The sequence below is a fragment of the Lactuca serriola genome, chromosome 8 (genome assembly GCF_051521515.1).
Source record: "Lactuca serriola cultivar US96UC23 chromosome 8, Lser_US96UC23_V15, whole genome shotgun sequence".
Lineage (NCBI taxonomy): Eukaryota > Viridiplantae > Streptophyta > Magnoliopsida > Asterales > Asteraceae > Lactuca > Lactuca serriola.
In genome coordinates this window covers 1,308,948-1,329,916 of record NC_136415.1, presented here as the reverse complement: position 1 = coordinate 1,329,916, position 20,969 = coordinate 1,308,948, and the positions used below count along the sequence as shown (strand labels likewise).

At 36.6% G+C, this 20,969-nt stretch overlaps 1 protein-coding gene across 2 annotated transcripts; it reads right to left on the bottom strand.

Annotated features, from left to right (window-relative positions):
* Positions 1-140: 140 nt before the first annotated feature.
* On the bottom strand, positions 141-10,703 carry ABCD1 (peroxisomal ABC transporter 1). Of its 2 annotated transcripts, none has more exons than XM_079017760.1 (25): positions 10,521-10,703; positions 10,240-10,386; positions 8,347-8,611; positions 8,042-8,266; positions 7,759-7,956; positions 7,230-7,684; positions 7,023-7,158; positions 6,872-6,950; positions 6,245-6,788; positions 6,043-6,148; positions 5,789-5,947; positions 5,531-5,630; positions 5,326-5,434; positions 5,116-5,206; positions 2,805-2,929; positions 2,498-2,647; positions 2,295-2,367; positions 2,010-2,190; positions 1,675-1,836; positions 1,461-1,610; positions 1,128-1,376; positions 882-1,045; positions 750-802; positions 591-669; positions 141-476 (listed from the first exon to the last, which is right to left on the bottom strand). In XM_079017760.1, exons 2-25 carry the CDS (start codon positions 10,302-10,304, stop codon positions 390-392), a joined length of 4,005 nt encoding a protein of 1,334 aa, XP_078873886.1. In that variant the 5' UTR covers positions 10,305-10,386; positions 10,521-10,703; the 3' UTR covers positions 141-389. The 2 variants fall into 2 exon arrangements, with proteins under 2 accessions (XP_078873886.1, XP_078873887.1); XM_079017761.1 differs by having other exon boundaries at positions 1,675-1,833; positions 10,521-10,702.
* Between the last annotated feature and the right edge of the window lie 10,266 nt (positions 10,704-20,969).

The window sequence follows — 20,969 nt, the reverse complement described above, 5'->3', positions numbered from 1 at the left end:
TTCTCTTTCAAGCAAGAAGATTTGTCCCTTCCAGTCATGGCATTAGTGTTGTGTGGTGTGAGAATTATCATATAAGAAAGCACAATTAGTGTAAATAGCCCTAACCAATGGAAATCAGTTTCTGAAAAGAAACAAATGAATTCTAACATGGATACAGGTCGGAATTTATTTCCTGGTAATTAATACTACAGATTTACAACAAAAACAAATATATATATATATATATATATATATATATATATATATATATATATATATATATATATATTAATGTTTGTTATGTTATGTTACATGAAATAATGAACATATACTTACTTGTATACCCACCCTATTTGTTGGCTTCCTTTATTTGATTTAGTTTTTGCAAAAGGAGGAAATTAATTATTTATTTAATGTTTGATTGAGCGAAGCTCCCACTTGCCTTCACCGTCAATCAAGCGTAATTCCATGGAGTGGAATGGTATTAATGCAGGACGCTGAGAAGCAGGCAGGCAGCAAGAAAAGCGATTAAAAGGGTAATTTTTTTGTGAATAAAAATGAGAGTAGCAAGTTAAGAATTAAGATGCGTAGGTAGGTAGGTAGGTAGGTACCTGTGAAGATGTAATAACTGTGATGCCCATGTCACATGCAAGCTGATAGAGGTGCTCTTCAACGTCCACACTTGTAGCACTGAAACAAACAGGATATGGCATTAATTCAAATTCTTGATAAACATGAGGATGGGATTTATGTTTATGTTTTAGCTTTACTTGGTGCATTCATCTAGGACGCCAAACCGAGGCTTATGAAAGAATAAGCGAGCCTTGAAAACAACAGCAACAAATTAGAATACAATAGCCGTAGTAATTAATACATATGATAATGATGTGATGGAAGCTCACCATGCCTAATCTCTGCTGTTCACCAAGAGACAAGATGTCTTCCCAGTTCTGACTAGCATCCCACCTCCCTTCTCTTTCAAAAAGGTACAACAATTTCACATTCTCTAGAATCCTTTTTAAATGCATATCCAGAATATTTGCATCAGCAACACCGTCTATTTGCCCTGAAATGAAATCACAACATTTACATTATAGGCGGTATTCCTTGAAAGTGGGAAAATGAAAATGGAAAGAATTGAAATTGACCTTGTTGACACAAACTTAATGCCCTCTTTTCGGCTTGCTCGTGTGAAAGGGGATAGATGATTTGATCACGTAATGTTCCTAAACAAGTATACGGCTTTTGAGGAATATATAAAATACCAGTGCCACAACCAGATTCAGCCTCAGCAACGTCATTAACATCATGGCATGGTTTAACAAGTCGTCCATCCACTATAGGCCAAAGACCTCGCAGAGCCCTGAACACCGAACTTTTACCACTCCCATTCGGACCTTCATTTTAAAAAAAAAAAATTGTTTTTTAATCCTCACAAGTATATATAATCATAATCATAATAAAATCTGACTAACACTAACCGGTAAGAAGAAGGCTTTTCCCTGGTACTATCTCGCAAGTCAACTTTCTGGCTAATAACTTCTGTGTTGGCGTGATAATATCAACCTCCGAAAAAGAGATAACATCCTCAGATTCCTCATTGGACTTTGATGAAGTACCAGCATTTTCATCTGCAATTTCCATCAGATTATTAGTAAAAATTGAACAGCCTAAAAGATTAGATAAAACACTAACCAGATTGTGCAGCATCAAGAAGTTCCTCAAGTTCAAAAATCCGATTAACACCACCAGACAGTTCAATGAACTTTCTATGCAGCTCCAAGATGTCACCAAAGGCCAAGAAGCTTTGAGATACAACTGATGCCAAAAACCGCAATGCATGTGCAAGCTCACCTGCTAACAAAAAAATAAAAACCTAGATTTCATTAGGTTCAGGTAATCGATTCACAACTACTAAACTATTTATATATATATATATATATATATATATATATATATATATATATATATATATATATATATATATATATATATATATATGTCATGATGAATCGGAATTGAGAATTGACCTTGAGTGGAAGTCAATGAACGATCAGCTTTGTGCTCCATAGCATATAACAAGCTCAATCCCCAGGTAACATTGTGGGGTAGTTGTTTGGTGACAAAGTCATCCAGTACTCCAAATAACCATTTCTTCCTCAGAAATATTTTAGCATGAGCAAGAAGCTCATTAAATCTTGACTCAATCATCTGCCAACCAAACCATATTCAAGTATTATTATTATTATTATTATTATATTCCAAAATTCTCCTTTGTGGAAGGAAATATAAAAAAGAAAGAAGAGAGGAGTTACCGCTTTTTCTCGAGCACCACCTCCAAAGAAAGCAACAGATTCAGCATGTGTACGCAGCCTCTCGTGCATGAACCTACAGGTAGGTAAACAAAACATCCTCCTTAAACTTAAAGCTCTGTTATTTTGTGCAATAATGAATGGAACGACAAGTGACAAGGAAGGAGAAATAATAAATTAACAAAAAAAAAAAAAAAGATGATGACCTAAAGCTCCCTTCAAGTTCTTGTTCCCGATTTCCCAGGTCACCAAAATCAGGAGTGACACTCCTTAGAAAGCCTAACCCTAGCAACATATATGCATATAGTATAGCAACACCACGCCGACCTGTTAGCATCTTCATTCTCCATGTGAACCTACAAACAACATCAACCATTATCAAAATTTAAAATAAGCACCAAGATTATTAAGCCTTTCGCTTATTTATTGCTCTCAATCTCTTGCCTGTGCAAAATAGCCCCGAAAAGCATGCCTAAGGTAAATTTAAAAAAAAAAAAAAAAAAAAAGACTCACCATAAAATATCAACAGATGGCTTTACCATTCCGGTTACCAGCCCTGACAAATCTGTGCTCAACTTTTCCAAATCTTGTGTTATTCTCTGATCTGCATCAATGCTATCTCCTGACATGTGAAATACCTGAAACCACAAATGAAACCTTTTCTACATCAAAACTACAAGATTAATAAAAAATAAAAAATAAAAAACAATTGCCACTGACCGGCTTAATTTGGATTAATTTGAAATTAAAACTAGCTTTTCAAAAAATATAGATAGGCTTTAAGACTAGAAAAATATCCGGTTATATATAAAGAAAATTGCTATATTTGTTTGCAAACTTCATATGATTTATGCATTGATGCTCTTCAGCTTTGAAATACAATTAGATCCACTTGATCTTAAGCATTGTCTAGAAAGAAGCTGAACTATAAAGTTTCAGACAGATAACAGAAAACAAAGACTTGCATTCTTCACGGAGAAAAATCCAATTTAAAGAAAGAAAAAAGGTTAACTGAAGACAACAAGGTCAAATTCAAACATTCAAGAATATGTATGTGTTGATTTCCTATAGCCATTGCCCATTGTCTCTCACTCATGCACTTAATATGATTTGTCGAAACCCGGTAACCAAATAACAAGTTTTTGTTAGCTTTTATTAGACACAATTATCATTACTATAGAATATATATATATATATATATATATATATATATATATATATATATATATATATATATACTCTGGAACCCTATTATGAGACAATCAAATACAATACACAATTTGGCTCTTTATGGTTTCTTGCTACCTACTCTACCTGAAAAACAACTAGGGTTTACTACAACTACAAGCAAGACCAGCTTCGACTTTCTCATCTGTTTTCTTCTCACAAACAATTATCAATCATGGCTCTCATCGTTACTTTCAGTGCCGATGAAAAGAAGACTCACAGGTTTCCTTTTAATCCCACTACAGCCAACCAACTATATCTAGCTTTGAGCACAAGATGTTTGACTATGTGGACGACACAATTCCGTTTCCGTGCCCACCTAGAGAACTACCATCAGGTGCCACATCTGCAACCGATCCCAAACCCAAACTACTAAACCTGGATCCCCAATGATGCACATGTTCACATGGTGATGTCTGAATCAACATTCCATCATGTCCAAGGTACAACTTCTCATGAACTTTGGTCTTCTCTAGAACCTACTGCCTTTGCACCACATTCATCTTCTAGAGAATAAATACACTTTTGCGAAAGGAGATGAAACTATCTTAATATTCCGATGCCCTAGCTGCTATTGGTACCCTGTACCTGATAAAGATCCTGTTATGCTTGTTGTCTCTGATTTACAAGACGAATACAATGGTCTCAAGTCCACCATCACTGCCCGACAATGTCCCACAACCTTCACTCGATTTCATGATTGCACAGCCCTCTGTTCAAGCATTCCACACCACTCTCAAACCGAATTCATCTTCAAATCCACATCCACCACCTCCCAAGCCTTTTATGGCTCTCAATTACAAGCCTTTACCGATTCTCACTGGAAGGGTTCTGATACATACTTCTCCATCTTCTTTGACTGCATTGCAGAGAATGCAGATTAGGCTGGTTACCACGGGGGGATTTGCTATATATCTTGGATCAAACTTGATTTCCTAGACCGCACAAAAACAACATACTGTTTCTCGATCATGATCATCTACAGAGTCCGAGTACAAAGCCCTTGCTAACACGGTTGCTCAACCCACTTGGCTTTAAGCTATACTGCAAGAACTTGGTGTTATTACTCCTTCAGCTCTTGTTCTATGGTGGCACAATCTTGGAGCAGCTCGGCCAACCCAGTCTTTCATGCTCATTCCCATACAAAACATGTAGAGGTTGATTTTCACTTAATAAAGGAAAAAGTTGCAAATGGCGATCTTCAAGTACAGCTCATATCAGTAATCGCCGACATCTTCACAAAGCCGCTGGTGACTCCGAGGCTTCTCTTCCTACGGTCCAAGCTACAGCTCCCCGTCCTTAGCTTGAGGGGGGGCGTATTATCATCATTACTATAGAATAGAGGGTATATATATATATATATATATATATATATATATATATATATATATATTCTGCTCTTTAGCTTTCTACTCAATCGGTCATGTTTAAGAGAAAGAATATCAAATTTCACAAGATGGGTATCTCAAATCTGAATGGATCTAGAAATCAAAAAGATATTCAGAGTAGATAATTTGCAACTACATTGAAAAACTATGTTGAAGTAGGAAAACTTTCAAGAAAGAAAATAACAAAACTTAAATTACTATAGATTAACCTTGTAATATGCGTTCTTCCTCAAGTAATTTTTCAGTAAGTGTGAAGTCAGGCGTATCCTCCATCCAAGTGCAAGCCTGGCAGTCAAGTGCCTTCATATAACAAATATTAAGTCACAATCAAACATTCATCAGTAATGTAGCTTGCTTAGAAGATATATGTTTAATATACTTGGAAACTTGTTAGTTATTTGAAGAAAGATCATATATACCTCAAAGAAGGTGCAACAAATGAAGAAGCAGCGCTCTGAAGGACACTAACACCAATTAACCGTACAAAGGCTGCTTTATCTTGCTCCAAAACGTACTTCACAGTTGTTCCTGAGAAGTCAAAGCATCGATTGATCAGAGGTGAGGTGGTGTAAATAAAATCATCAAGGCGGCGTGATATACAAAACATGAGTGGCAAATTCATACCATTTAGAGAAGCTATACGATCTGAAATCCAAGTTCTTGAGACTACAAGAACAGCAACAGCAAGAAGTTGTGCTCCCTGCTTGTCAAGTACTGTGGGCACCTATATTTAAGAATTTCAAAGGTTGATGGGGTTTGCATAACAGAGAGTCCTTTAAATAAAAATCATATAGCAGAGTAACCAGAAGAAGATCTGTTCAATAATAGAAAAAGAAATGAAAATTATCCAAACAGAGAGTCAGGAATTAAGATTACACTCACCAGTACTTTAAACATGGCTGCTATTCTTAAAGGCAGTACGCGGGGATCATTTTGCAATTGTGGGACGACCGGCAACAAGGTACTGATTTCCTCAGATGGAGACGCAGCTATTAACTCTGAAAAATATGACTGAGACTTGGAACTAGAAAAAGTAGAATCCTGCAGATACAGTAAAAACCCACAAGGTTTGAGGCATGTTGATTCCATTAGATCCAAGTAATTAAAACAATACAAGGTAAAAAAAAAATCCACACATTTCTTGTATTTGAGAATGCAAGTTGAACTGCCATGGCATCATTCTGACGTTCTGTTTCAGATGACTTCAATTTAGGAAAGCCGGCATCAGCAAGTGAGTCCTCCCTATAGATATAGATAGATTAATTTTAAATTGTAAAGAAGAAGCAATGATATGCAATCCAGAAAACATTCAAGACTCGAGAGAAGTGAGAATGGAACCTTTTGTGGTTAACTCTCCAACCCCCTTCCCCATCCAAGGATAGAACAACATCATGAAATGCAACGAGAGCAGGTCGATGAGAAATAGTGATGCATGATGTTCCCATAGCTCGGACTTTAGCACAGAAGCGTTCTTCCATATCAGTTGTCACAGCACTGGTGCATTCATCAAGAATTGCAAATCTGGGTTTGTGATAGAAAAGCCTCGCCATTCCCAATCTCTGTTGCTCTCCGAGAGACAACTCCTCCCCCCAGTTAATCTCTTTTTCAGGTGGGTAACGATTTAGCAAATACTCAAGGTCAACATTTTTTAACAGGTCAACCATTTCGCTGTGGGTCAGAGGTTCAACTTCTTGATCAGAGGTCAGAGGATAGATCAACTGGTCACGTAGCGTCCCTACAGCTGTATATGGTCTTTGGGGTACATAAAAGATCTCTTTATTCAGATCGGAACCAACCCCAGGTTTTACAATATGTCCAGACACCAAAGGCCACAGCCCTCCCAACACTCGGAACAGCGAGCTTTTCCCACTACCATTTGGTCCTGCATAAGTGTTTTATATATCTACACTTTTTAAAAACCAAAAACATAATAATATACTAACTGATTTATTATAAAACACTTGCCTGTGATTAAAAGGTTAGATCCTGATTCGACCTTCAAAGTCAAGTCTTCCACCAGGACATTACCACTTGGAGTAACCACCTGACAACAACAAATCAGTTTCTCACTTTCACAGGCAAGCATTTAAAAAGATGGGATGGGGACTACGACTACCTTGACTCCATCAAACTCTATGTAGTCTGCCTGAGTTATATAATTCCTACTCCCTCTTCTCTGTAAAGATGGTACATCTTTTGGACTTAACTCTCGAGATATAGCCATAAGTTCATGAATGCGATCCGCATACCCACTGCAAAATAATTATTATGTTTGTAACAAATCTTGAAAGAAAGAGTGAAAGCAAATAACAAAGTAGCGTACCTTAGGCGATTGAGGCGTCTGGAACTAATGGAGAGAGTTCCCAATGACTGAAATAGCGATATAATGACACTCGTATGATATCTGAGATTGCTCAACATCTCTGCACGTCCTAATGTTGAGGTGTCGGGCCTCAAAGTGCCAGAAAAGAAAGGCTCTATGATTAGGATCACAGCAACAGTAGCACCAAGATACTTCAATAAGAAATCTTGAACCATGCCAAACCACCAATGGTCATGCTGGACAAGTTTCAAATGATTGACAAGTGCCTTGAACTTGTGCTGGATATGGGATTCCTCTCTAGTTTCACCACCATAAAATGCTATGCTTTCTGCATGAGTCCTCAGCCTTGAGTGAAGTTGTCTATACTCGCCTTCAAGTTGTTGCTCTGTAGACATCAATTTACCAAATGCAGGAGAGAAGTTTCTGATAGTCGCTCCTGCTCCTAACACGTAAGCCTGATGAAGGTGACATTATTAGATGGCAAGTCACAAATGTATGTATCTATGTAAATGGTAAACAGAAGGCCTACCAATATCCAAACTATATATTTGGGGCTTGCATAAGAACAGAGGCGCCAGGAATACAGCAGGCCATCAGTAACTGCAGTAAGATCTTCCTGTATAAGATCACTCAATTCTGAACAGAACTTTGGTACATCACTTGCGATTCTTTGCTCAGGATTAGTTATCCTTCCATCAACATGGGACATTTTGTAGTATATCATATTCTGGAATCCAAACACACATCACATTATTAGTTATTAGTTATTAGTTATTACATTAACTAACCGTTGCGTGTAATTAGCATCAAACCTGAAAATACTGTGCATGAATAAGCTTTGTGAGTATCTTTCTAAACCGCAAGCTTAAGGTCCCTGTTATGTACTTGGATGTAGAATACAAAGCTGATTGAACAAAACATAAGGTAATGTTTTCAATGATCAACTGAACAAAGGTCGGCACGCGCCGAAGAAAAGCAGCACGAAACAGGAATCCTTGGACTTTTGCTAATCTATTGCTCACAGCAGTTCGTAACATCTGAATATAACACAGACTCACATCATATCTAATTCTAATCCAAATCAAATACTGGAACTTAGATCAAACAAATAGATTACCACTGTGGCCAGAAGAGCTAAAAGGTCCTTTGCACCCATTTTGCCCATATGGGATAACAGAATTGCAGCTAAAACCTGGAGTGATTTCAGTCCTTTCTTTTGCCTACTTTTTTTTATAACACTCTTATTCCTGCTCCCTCGTTCATTTTCATGATCATCTCCCAATCCATTAGTTTCACTGGGCCTTCTAACCCTGCTCTGTGAATGCATGTATGCAGCAGTCCCACCAGCAACTATAATGCCAGTTGCCAGCAATAGAGTTTTCCTACAACCATGTAACCATAATTAACAAAATTTGTTGGAATAAGGCATGACAATAGCACAACGATCTTGACTAGCTAATGGCTGACTTCTCTTAATAGATATTAGATAGTACAAGTAAATTGAGAGAGGAGAGAAGTGTCATTTATCTCTTCCATAAAGAATCTAAAGTATAAAAATTTTGCAGTTAAACACACACACACACACACACACACACACACACATATATATATATATAATATATATATATATATATATAACTTGACAAACTATATGAACACAGATCCATGAATTAACATGATCATTGGTCAATATCATTTACCAATTAGCTTAAAAATTGCAGTTAAACACTTAAAAAAGTAACTGATTATTCAAGCACTCACCTTTTTAGTTTTAGAGCACCTACAATCACATTGTTTGAATAAAATGATTCTATTTGGAAGAAAATGAATTGTTGCAGTTATAGTACAAGTTATTTATAGATATACTGATAATTGATGTGTAAAAGAATTTCTTAAAAATGATTAAAAAAAATCAATTGTCATATATTAAAGTGAATAATTTAACGATATATAAGAATGTCCTTTTTGGTCATTTTACCTATAATTCTTTAAATCACCATAACTTGACAAACACTCAAGCCATTTAGTATCTGATTGTTACAACTTCAAAATAAAAAAGCACATCCAAACACTAATTTCTGCAGCCCGTTTTGTTACAGTTGATTATCTGATTCTGATTATTTTGTATGACAATCATTTTCGAAATTCACATCCAAACACCCTCTAGCAATTGTTTCAACCCCATGAAAACATACCATACAGATTTTAACCATATGCATTTTCCTTTCCAAAAAATCAAGAAAATCATTCAATATATCTGGTACTTAATTTCATATTCTTACGGGTAACTGGAATTTGATTAGACATGAGAACCAGCAAGAAAATGGAGGTGATTTCTAGTTTAAAGAGCACTGACATCAATAGTGTAGAACCGCATGTTTTGCATCTTTAAAAAGCATGTTCATGAAACTAAGGCATCCAATATATTTAGTAACTAACTCCATATCAATCTGGATAGCTGAATTGTGAAAAAGGATAAGCAGAGAGTAGAGACCAACTTTAGAAAAGTGAGGATGTGAGATAGACTAGCTGTTGTATCTCTTGCTTTATTAATTTCACCAAAGCGCAGAGAATCAACTTCAGGAGAATAGGAGAACTGATAGATTAGTAAATAGCAAAATCCTATGTATATATCTAGCGTTTTGGAACCCACATCTGTCACATGGATGCAGCACTTGTACCATATATGACTCTTGAGTGTACAGATTTTATTGAGATACAGATAGTAAAGTAAAATAGAAGAAAGTGCCAGTTACAATTGCAGTGGTGAATAATGAAGTTACAGCTTAAAAACTCAAGCGATATGCACATACCCAGACCCATAATAATAGCATCTATAGGATATCATATCAATACTAATCCACAGTAATGGAAACACGAAATTTCTGAAATAAGTGCATCCAAAAAAGAAATATTGTGCCTCGCTATTGATCCAAGTAGTAAAATATGAATCACGAACTGGCAGTTAAACTAAGCACAGAGCAAAGTAGAAAAATAAAGATATAAATACCTGCGACCTGACGAAAGCAGGCTACGACCCCGCTCCGTCAACTGTAATAGCTGCAGAGAAGTCATGGCTAGCTATAGTTCAAATCCCCCAAACTCCGCCAATTAATGATACCAGCAATGATGTCAATCGCTATCTCCTATACTATACCTGCAAAAGGAAAACTCCAAAACCTATTAGGGTTCATCATAATTAAGTTGATAGGTACTTGCGAACAACAACAAGAAGAAAAAATCAAAATTAAACAAACATTCAAAGTTGAGAACAGAACAGCATGATCGTACTAAGAGGGGTGATACTGAAATCAAGTGGAAGCATCAAGAGTGTGGTTTTGATCGGAGTTTTGAGAGCTGAAATAGATTTTTGTTTATGCTACTTTTCGGGTCCAAGGGTGGGTTGGATCGGTGTTTTTGGCAGGTACGGAACCAACCAGGGCAAATGAGGGGCGAGGGAGAGGGTAAGTATGGTATTTTGGTATTTGGTAATACTAGTATTAGTATTATTATTAGATGCACCCATTCCAAGAAAATGGTCTTTGCCGTTTTATCCTTTTTCTGGTATTATTCTATTCTTCTTGTATTATTTGTCCAAACAAACTACAATTACAAATTGTGGTCTACACATTAATGTTTTTAGTATATGTAAAGTCATGTTATCCTAACTTTTATTTTTATCATTTAGGTTCTAACTAGTAAAGTGACTTTTTTTTTATGTTTCGCGGGTTAGATTAATATGAATAGATTTTTTTATTAAATGATATTAAAAGTACATAACCAAAAGACATTGTTAATATGAATAATTCTTTTTTATTTTTTTTTTTTTTGCTTGTTGCATCATTTTATTTACACCTCGTTCCCGAGTTCAACTTAATGAGAGAAAGGAAAAGAAATTGGTGGAAATGAGAATAAAATAAAAAAAAAAAAAAAAAATTGTCGCTCCCGAGTTTCATTAAAGGGAGGAAGTGAAAGGAATTGGAGAAAAATGAGAGGATCACTTTCCCTTCTAACTTTCATTTCGATTTGTAAAGATTTGGAAAGAAAGAACAAAATGATTCAATTTCCTTTCACTTCTCTCCAACTCGGGAACACAAAATAAAATTTTGTTTTCCTTTCCTTTCTCTTCTTTTATCTCATGATTTTCTTTTCTCTTCTCTTTTTTTGTTTTTTTTTTTTGTTAAACTCGGGAACTAGGCATTAATGACATAAATTGCTAAAATCATAGGAAACAATAATTTATTTATCGTTAATCAATAATAGTATTCTATTACGTTTCTGTACACATAGACAGAAGATAGTCACAATTTCTTACCTATAGTGCATTCATGGAGTCATTCTCTGAGTTTGTACTTCTTTCATTGTCACACCCCAAAACCATGAACGGCGGAAACGCTCTGAGGCGGAGGACGTCATGCATAGTATCACAACAATGAAAAGTAGTAAACAAGCAACAACATCATCCATTGCATTAATAATATAATTTTAATACAAGTGTGTTCTGACAAATTATAATAGACACTAAAGTATAAAACGTAATGAAAGGTGAGTCTTGAACGAGCTCCATCTTCTCTAAACCTTGCATCGGTACATGTCTACTATTGACCTGAGGATACAAGTTATTTTGAAAGAGAGTATCAGCTTTAAAGCTGGTGAGATCATAAGTATTTTAGTGTCTTAATTTGTATGTAAGTATATGAACTGTAAGTATGAAAACGTTTTGAACATCCTAGAAAACCATATGTTTCCTACTAAAAGTATCCTTCTACCAAGGCATCTAGTAGATGTGTGTGTGTCTCTTGTAAGAGTGTGTATTTTCCCAAATCTGGCTATTATTAACCAAAAATATAGTTTCTACATTACCGTGCATCGTGTGAATGTTCACGAAGTGAATGTAATGGGAAAATGAAATAATACTATGGTGTAGTATCGAACTACAACCGTACTAACTACCTTAAGTCTATTGTAATCTTGTAAGTACTGTAGTATTTTGTAATAAGTGACTACTTTTGTACTAATATTGCCTTATTTGAGGGATAAGGCATAATGTGAGGGCTAGATCCCAGGCTAGACGCTCCCCTGTCAAAGGGATTTTAGGACCCATACATGACCCCTGCATATTTGCAAGCCGTGAACATACACATTACTATGATCATGTATACCCAATATAACTATCACAATGCGTTGTGATTCATTGGTATAGTTAGATCCTGAAATCGTTCTATGCTATAGCACCTAGTGATGTCTGTCCTATTATCGTTTATGTAAACGCACTCATGTAAAGGTATCTATGTAAACGTACTCATGTAAGCGTAATCATCTAAACGTAATCATGTAATAGTATAGTAGTGTACTGTAATGTTCTGCGTGTGCTAATTGTAACGTGTGTTCTCTCTCTATCTAGCATGTATAGTAATGTACTATGTGTACTAGCTGAAATGTGTGTTCTCTCTCTATCTAGCATGTATAGTAATGTATTGTAATGTTCTACGTGTGCTAGCTGTAACGTGTGTTATCTCTCTATCTAGCATGTATAGTAATGTACTGTGTGTACTAGCTGAAATGTGTGTTCTCTCTCTATCTAGCATGTATAGACTCATGAATGAACTGACTCGTGGTATGATTCCGTATTCTAGTAAACGTATTAGTATCTTCCTAAACTACCCATATGGTAGCTTACTAGTAATATAACTGGTACGTATGAACATGGAAGTATACCCTTGCTACCCAAGGGTATTGAATTGACTGGAAGAACCTTTATGACTATATATATATATATATATATATATATATACACACATGATACATAACTAATATTTAAACGACCTTCGGACGGATACCTGATACTCACCAGACCACATCCCAATGGTTAAAAGGAAATAGAGCGGATAGCCTTCCTAAGTCCTTTAAATATTTCTTATATAACTATACATATATAGGCATGCAATTAACAATATAAAAGAATAAAATAAGTTTTGTAACACCTTTGAACATGATTATTATCTAAGAAAAGATCGACATGATGTCAGCCTATAAAACGGGTTGGAAGTATTTGTTTGATAAAACAGTTTAAGTATAAAGAAACATTTGTTTGAAACACATTTGTAAATGAGTTTGAAAAGAAACATACAGTGTATAATGAACAGTTTAATAAGGAGTTTTTAAACATATAAACCGTTTATGAAAATCATGTGAAGAAAACTGTTTGGTAGAACAGCTAATGAGTAGTAAATCATTTGAATGCTGCTTATTAATTTAAAACATTGATTAAGGGGTATGAACTCACCTGTAGTGAGTGGTACGGATGAACTGAAGATGTAGGATTGCTAGATGTCAAGTGAAGTCTTGAACACACTCTATGATCCTAGTTAACATATAATATCACATATATGTATCAAATTAGTCTTTAAACAACTAATAAACAAAGTATAGTGTGACAACCCGAAATTTCCATTCTGTACAAACCATATCCAGCCAATAGAAGTAGAACAGTTACAGAGAATTTCCATACTTTTAGGTATAAGTTTGAGTATTTCAGGATTTACACTTAAGGAGATATCAGGAGAGTGGATGCACTTGGGTTTTTGTGCAACACTGTTGTTCCAAAACTCTATGATATTAGAGTTCATTTCAGGAATAAAATATTTTCTGCCAAAAATCCCATGACTATATATAGAATTTTGAACCATATTATTTCATTAGTTACATTTCCAACTAGAGAAAAGTCGAATTCTCTCTCAAGGATCTTTGGACTTTCATTCCGGAAAGTGAGTACTTCTATCTAGTGTTGTTTTAAAGCTTCTTATATGCTTAATACACTAGAAATCATAGGAAAAAACTAAGATCTGTGAGTTTACCGCCCAAGAACACCTTGGGGAGTAAACTCCTTTATAAGGGTCAAAGTGTGCCCAATGTCCCTCCAAGCCTTGGAACTCAACCTAGAAGCTACCATTACATGTTTAGACCACAAAATCATTAAGAATCAAAGGCTAGAAGTGAGTTCACGGCCAAGGATGTTCTTGGGTCGTGAACTCCATTTTTAGGTGACAAAACACCCTAAAAGCCTTCCTTAAGCCAAGAGACTAGTTTATACATGTACCATACTGAGTTTAGGACTAGCAAACAACCTTAGAACACCAAGAGTAAGGTGTTCACGACCCAAGAAGTTTCAGGGCCGTGAACCCCAAACAATAGTGCCAAATGGTGCTATAAACTCTTCTAAAGCCTTGTACACTAGCATAGTTTAGTTCCTAGTTGATTTAGGGACTTGAAAAACACCAAGAACACCCTCCCAAGGGAGATTACGGCCGTAATCTCCAAGGGATATGGTCCCATGGCCGTAAACTCCTTAAAGGAGTTATATAATGCCCTAAACTCTTCCATGAACCAAGCCATTAAGTAGGAATGCTTCTTAGGGCCTTATAGAGCATCAAACATCAAATGGTCACCTAAGTATGATCTTACGGCCGTAAACTCATGATTTTACGACCATAAACTCATTTAGTAGGGTCATTAGGGCCGTGAACCTCATGGTGGAGTTTTCCTTGAGCCCTACACACAATAGTTTCCCCTACAAACACTTAGATGCAATCCTAGAGGCTAATAACACTTGATAAAGGTATTTAGCATGTCCTAGGGTGTATTGACTTGTTTATTAGTTGTTTATAGACTAATTTGTTACATATATGTGATATTATATGTTAACTAGGATCATAGTGTGTGTTCAAGACTCCACTTGACACCTAGCAGTCCTACCTCTTCAGTTCATCCGTATCACCCACAACAGGTGAGTTCATACCCCTTAATCAATGTTTTAACTGTTTTTAAATGTTTTATGGGGGGGTACAAGTAGAATCATGCTAGTTATTATATCAATCACATGTTATTGATAAGCAACATTCAAATGATTGGTTACTCATTAGCCGTTTTACCAAACGGTTTCCTTCAAATGATTTTTATAAACACTTCATATGTTTAAAACTCCTTATTAAACTGTACATTTTACTCTGTATGTTCCATTTCAAACTCATTTACAATTGTGTTTCCAATAAATGTTTATTTATACTTAAATTGTTTTATCAAACCCATGCCTTCAAACTGTTTTATAGATTGACATCAAGTCGATCTTTTCTTAGATAATATTTATGTTCAAAGGTTTTACAAAACTTATTTATGCTTTTATATTATCAATTGCATGCCTATATATATGTATAGATATATAAGAAATGTTTAAAAGACTTAGGAAGGCTATCCACCCTATTTCCTTTTCGCGCTTGAGATGTGGTCTGGTGGGACATCGGGTATCCGTCCGAAGGTTGTTTAAATATTAGTTATATATCATATGTACATATATAGTCATAAAGGTCCTTCCAGATCATCCAATGCCCTTGGGTAGCAAGGGTATACATCCATGTTCATACGTATCAGTTAAATTACTAGTAAGCTACCATATGGGTAGTTTAGGAAGATATTAGAACTATTACTAGAATGCGATATCATTCAATGAGTCAGTTCATTCATGAGTCAATACTTGCTAGAGAGAGAGAGAACATACATTACAGCTAGAACATTACAGTACATTACTATTCATGCTAGATAGAGAGAGAGAGAACACACATTACAGCTAGCACACGTAGAACATTTCAGTACATTACATATACATGAATACGTTGACAGAATTGTGATCCACTGTATCGGAGCATGCCTTCAATGTCATGGACCGAGTTGTAGCCAGAGTCTCTTGGAGGGAGAGCGTGAGTTTGCGTATAGATCTATACTGGATTGACTATCCTACACCTTGCTGCTAGCTACAGCCGGACCTGCAGGTCTGCGGGTGCCAAACGTCATACCTTTTTACGACCTACATTTGTCGTTGTTAACCAGTCAATAGTATGGTACAATTAATCACATGATGCCTTAATATAAATCCGGTTTAAGGTAGTTAGTACAACAGTAGTTCCTATAGCACTACACTACATTACTACATTAATTTGCCCTTTACATATATTTAGTGATCTTTTCACTTAAACATTAAATGTAAAAACTATATTTTGTTAATGATAGTTACGCTTGGGAAAATTACACACTTTTACAAGAAACGAACATTTAGAACAGTTAAGTCTTGGTAGAAGACTACATTCAGAACAGTCGGGTCTTGGTAGAAGACTACATTCAGAATAGTCGGGTCTTGGTAGAAGACTACATTCAGAGCAGTTAGGTCTTGGTAGAAGGCTAAATTTAGAACAGTTAGGTATTGGTAGAAGACATCTTTATATAATAGTAGGAATCATAGGGATTTCTAGGTTTTTTCAAACATTTACAGTTGTTTTACAAAACATTTTTATACTTACAGTTCATATATATTTTCAATACTTACAATTCGTATACATACAAATACTTACATACAAATTAATACACTAAAATACTTATGATCTCACCGGCTTTAAAGCTGATACTCTCTTTCAAAATAACTTGTATCCTCAAGTCAACCATAGGCAGGTACCGATGCAAGGTTCAGAGAAGATGGTGCTCATTCAAGACTCATCTTTCATTTTGTTTATACTTTAGTGTCTATTATAATTTGACAGAACACTTGTATTAAAATTATATTATTAATGCAATGGATGATGTTGTTGCTTGTTTACTACTTTTCATTGTTGTGATACTGTACATGACGTCCTCCACCCCAGAACGTTTTCGTCGTTCTTGGTTTTGGGGTGTGACATATAGACACCCTAGGACATGCTAAACACCTTTATCAAGTGTTATTAGCCTCAAGGATTGCATCTAAGTGTTGTAGGGACAAGCTAGTGTGTGTAGGGTTCAAGGAAAACTCTCTAATGGAGTTCACGGCCCTAAGGTCATAAACAAAGGAGTTTACAGTCGTCAACTCATGGGTTTACGGCCGTAAGCTCCTACTTACTTGACCAATTGATGTTTTGAGGCTTTATAAGACCCTAAGAAGCATTTCTACTTAATGGCAAGGTCCTTGGAAGAGATTAGGGCACCTTTCAACTCCTTTGGGGAGTTTACGGCCCTGGAACCACTTCCCTTAGAGATTACGGTTGTAATCTCTCATGGAAAGGTTGTTTTTGGTGTTTTCAAGCCCCTAAATTAACTAGGAATGAATATAGGCTAGTGTCCAAGGCTTATGGAGAGTTTAAAGCACACTTTGGTCCTTTTGTTTGGAGTTCACGGTCCAAGAAATTCTTGGGCTGTGAACACCTTACTCTTGGTGTTCTAGGGGTGTTTTCTAGTCCTAAATACATTATGATACGAGTCTAAGCTAGTTTCATTGCAAGAGGAAGGGACTAGGGCACTCTTTGCCCCTTAAAGAAGGGTTTACGGTCCAAGATGTTATTGTCCAAAATCATACTATCCACGAAGCCCAAAAGATAATCTATGTCCAAAATGGGCCCAAGCCCCAAAGGCCCATCATACAAAAGCTTACGACCCAACAAGGGCCCAAAGTCCCTAAACCCTACACATGGCCTGAAACAAGCCCAAGACCCGCTCTGATGATTACACTCAGCGTACCAACCAGTACGCCCGGCGTACTCACAACCCTCGTATCATCAGGACTTCAGACGCGTACACGCAGCGTACCCCAAGGTACGCCCGACGTACGTTGCAGCTGGCTAAAACCTCAATCCAAGGTCTTGATCAATTAAGACCCAACATCCAATTTCATATCTAGGCTTATTAAAGTGCATTAAGCCATAAAGTTGGTAACTTTATGCTTTTGCATGTTTTAATGGGGAAAATATTAGATTAAACCACATTATCTTCATGAAACCACCTTTAATCCTTGCATGATGTAACGACGTAAATTTTCAGACAAAATTTTCATTTTCAAACACAATAAAACTCCTTTCATAATTCTCAAAATCACATATGTCTCAAATGTCAACTAATAAAACACAATCCCATAATCATAAAAAAAATCTCCCGCCAATGTTTACAATCATGTCGGTGCCTTGTCGCGATCCTCGGAACTACCTGAAACACACAACACATAACACGGTAAGCATAAAACTTAGTGAGTTCCCCAAAATACCACACACAACACATTAGCCACTCGAGGCTATAACTCAATAAGACCCTCCGTTCAGTGTGTCTCGGTGGGACCCCTCGATCCCACAACTCAGATGGACCCTCTAGTCCTTCAACTCAGCAGCTCAAAATAATACACAGTAAGCATATTAGTAAGCATATCACAAAACAAGTAGCAGGATATCCAAAACACAGCTCATTCACATAAGACCTTCTGGTCACACATACAGTTACCACACAAGGTAAGTATAATGAGAAGACTCACCTCATAAGCTAGCAAGTAAAAACCTCGTACTCGGAAATCTCGAACTCTGCCCACCGGCCTAGCCTCCGCCTAACACAATAATTATCCCTAATTAATATTGGCCCTCAAGAAGCTAGATTAACCCTTGTATATTCACAAAAGGGTAAAAGACCATTTCACCCCTCAATGGTCTCAATCTTCCTAACTGCCTTACTCTCAAGACACGGAAGTCAATACGAGTCTACTGTCAAAGCTGAATCGACTTGCCGAGTGCACTCGGGTGACTCGCCAAGTCCACTCGTATCTTCTGAATTCTTCTAAGGGTCTCACGCGAATCGTCGAGTTAACCTCCCACTCGACAGGTTATCATTGGGTCACGAATCGTGGGGCAACCCGATTCGACTCGTTGAGTCATCTCATAGACTCAGCGAGTTGACTCATATGGATGTTTGAGGTTAGATCTGCAACTCAAACCTCTAGATCTAGCCTCCTAATACCCAAAAGTCACGTAAAGGTCCGATCTTGATAACCATGCATGGCATCAATGCCCCAAAATGCAATCACAAGCGCCAAGAAAGGTCACAAGCGTGGGGACCTGCCTCTAACTCGATAAAGCTCAAAAATTTGGACCCTCAAGGTCCCCTATAGTCCAGATATGAGGTTCTAACCTCAAAACATACTCAAAAAGATCAAGAACACAACATGTTTGAGAGAAAACCCTAAAAGCTCCCTCAAAAATGAGATCTAACGAACAAGAGGCCAAGATGAGAGCTTTTTACCTTTGAATGGTAGCAAATGACAGAAGAATGCAAGATCCACAGCCTCCTCTTGGATGGATCCACCAAACTCCTCCAACCTCTCCTCCAAAATGCTCAAGATGGACTCTCTCTCCCTCTCTCTCTCTCTCTCGCTACAACGAAAAGGGCAGGTTAGGGTTTCTCTCTGGGGAAGGTGGCCGCCAAGGGAGGCCATAAGGGCCTTTAAATAGGTCGCAAGCCTGAGAAATTAGGGTTTCCCTCAACAGCGCTGACTCGGCGAGTCAGCTCACGGACTCGTCGGGTCCGCTCATTAATCTGCGTCACCAGCCGCGATTCTACTCGACGAGTTGAGGCACCAACTCGTCGAGTCACTCCTCATATCTCCAAATAAATACTTAAAATATTATACATGTAAATCCGGATGTTACAATTGTCCCCCCACTAGAATTAGACTTTGCCCCCGAAGTCATGCTCCTCAAATAGCTCCGGATGCTGCTCTCGCATCTCGGACTCCGGCTCCCAAGTCATCTCAGACCCTTTTCGATATTGCCATTGAACCTAAACCAGGGGCACCTCTTTGTTCCTTAAAACCTTCACCTTTCGATCCATAATCGCGATCGGTCTCTCAATATAATTCAGACTCGCATCCACCTAAATGTCCTATAATGGTACAACTGTCGTCTCATCGGCCACACACTTTCTCAGATGGGACACGTGAAAAGTATCATGGATGATGTGTGTAAAACCAACTAGTTTTAATCCTACTAACTTAGACACAAAATAAACACACAAAAGGCAGTGTACCTATCGATTAGTAATATAGTTCAAGCAAGTAGGGTATCGAACACAGGGAACGGTAAAAAATTAAAATAAATGTTAATATTATCTAAATAAAACAAATAACAAAAAGGGGGTTTTCTCTAGTTTTACAAGACTAGAAACTTAATTAGAATAACCAACACACAAATTAACTAACTAGCAACTAAAACAATTAATTACCAACTAAATTCAATAGTAAAGAGGACTTCTGTTTAGGTACGACTCATTTGTTCCCATGGATGATTTTAATGTATCAGATTAATTCTTCATTGGCTACCGATTAAGATAATTAGGTTCACATTCGCTATTCCTAATTCATAGAAAACAAATTAACTCAAGCAATGGCCAGTTGTCTAAATTAACGGGTTTCCTAGATTATTGATTCGGGTTAAGTAAGACTTGTAATGGTTAATTAAATTGACCCTTCAATTAACCTATTGCTAATGTTCATCAAACAATCTCACACATTAACTTACCTATCTTCTAGTTTATTCTAGTTTCACATTCGTTATTCCTAGACATACAACTATGTGGTCACAATAAATCATATGAAATTAATAACTAAGAGATGTTCATACAACTTAATTACTAATTTATTAACAGAAGAATAGTTATTGTCAACACATAAGGTTCTTTAACAAGCTTAACTAAACATAATTACCAATTAAAATTAATCCTACTCAAATAATCAATCCATGTTCACAAAATTGTCTACCCTAACAGAAGAATAAGTTTTTAGCTCATGATTGCAGTAAACATAAACTCAAAAACAAAATCAAAGTATGTAAACATGATTCAAATCAAAAAGTTACTAAGAATAAACCAAAATTCTCTTGATTCTCTTCACAATTGAATGTAGGGTTGATT

Bases quoted from the DNA above. Each gene is read 5' to 3' on its own strand.
- ABCD1 (XM_079017760.1), bottom strand. From the start codon at position 10,304: ATGACTTCTCTGCAGCTATTACAGTTGACGGAGCGGGGTCGTAGCCTG. The intron at 2,930-5,115 runs GTTAATCTATAG...TTGTGGTTTCAG, and splicing joins GGAAGAACGCATATTACAAG to GTATTTCACATGTCAGGAGA. The intron at 1,046-1,127 runs GTCAATTTCAAT...ATTTCATTTCAG, and splicing joins ATTAAGTTTGTGTCAACAAG to GGCAAATAGACGGTGTTGCT.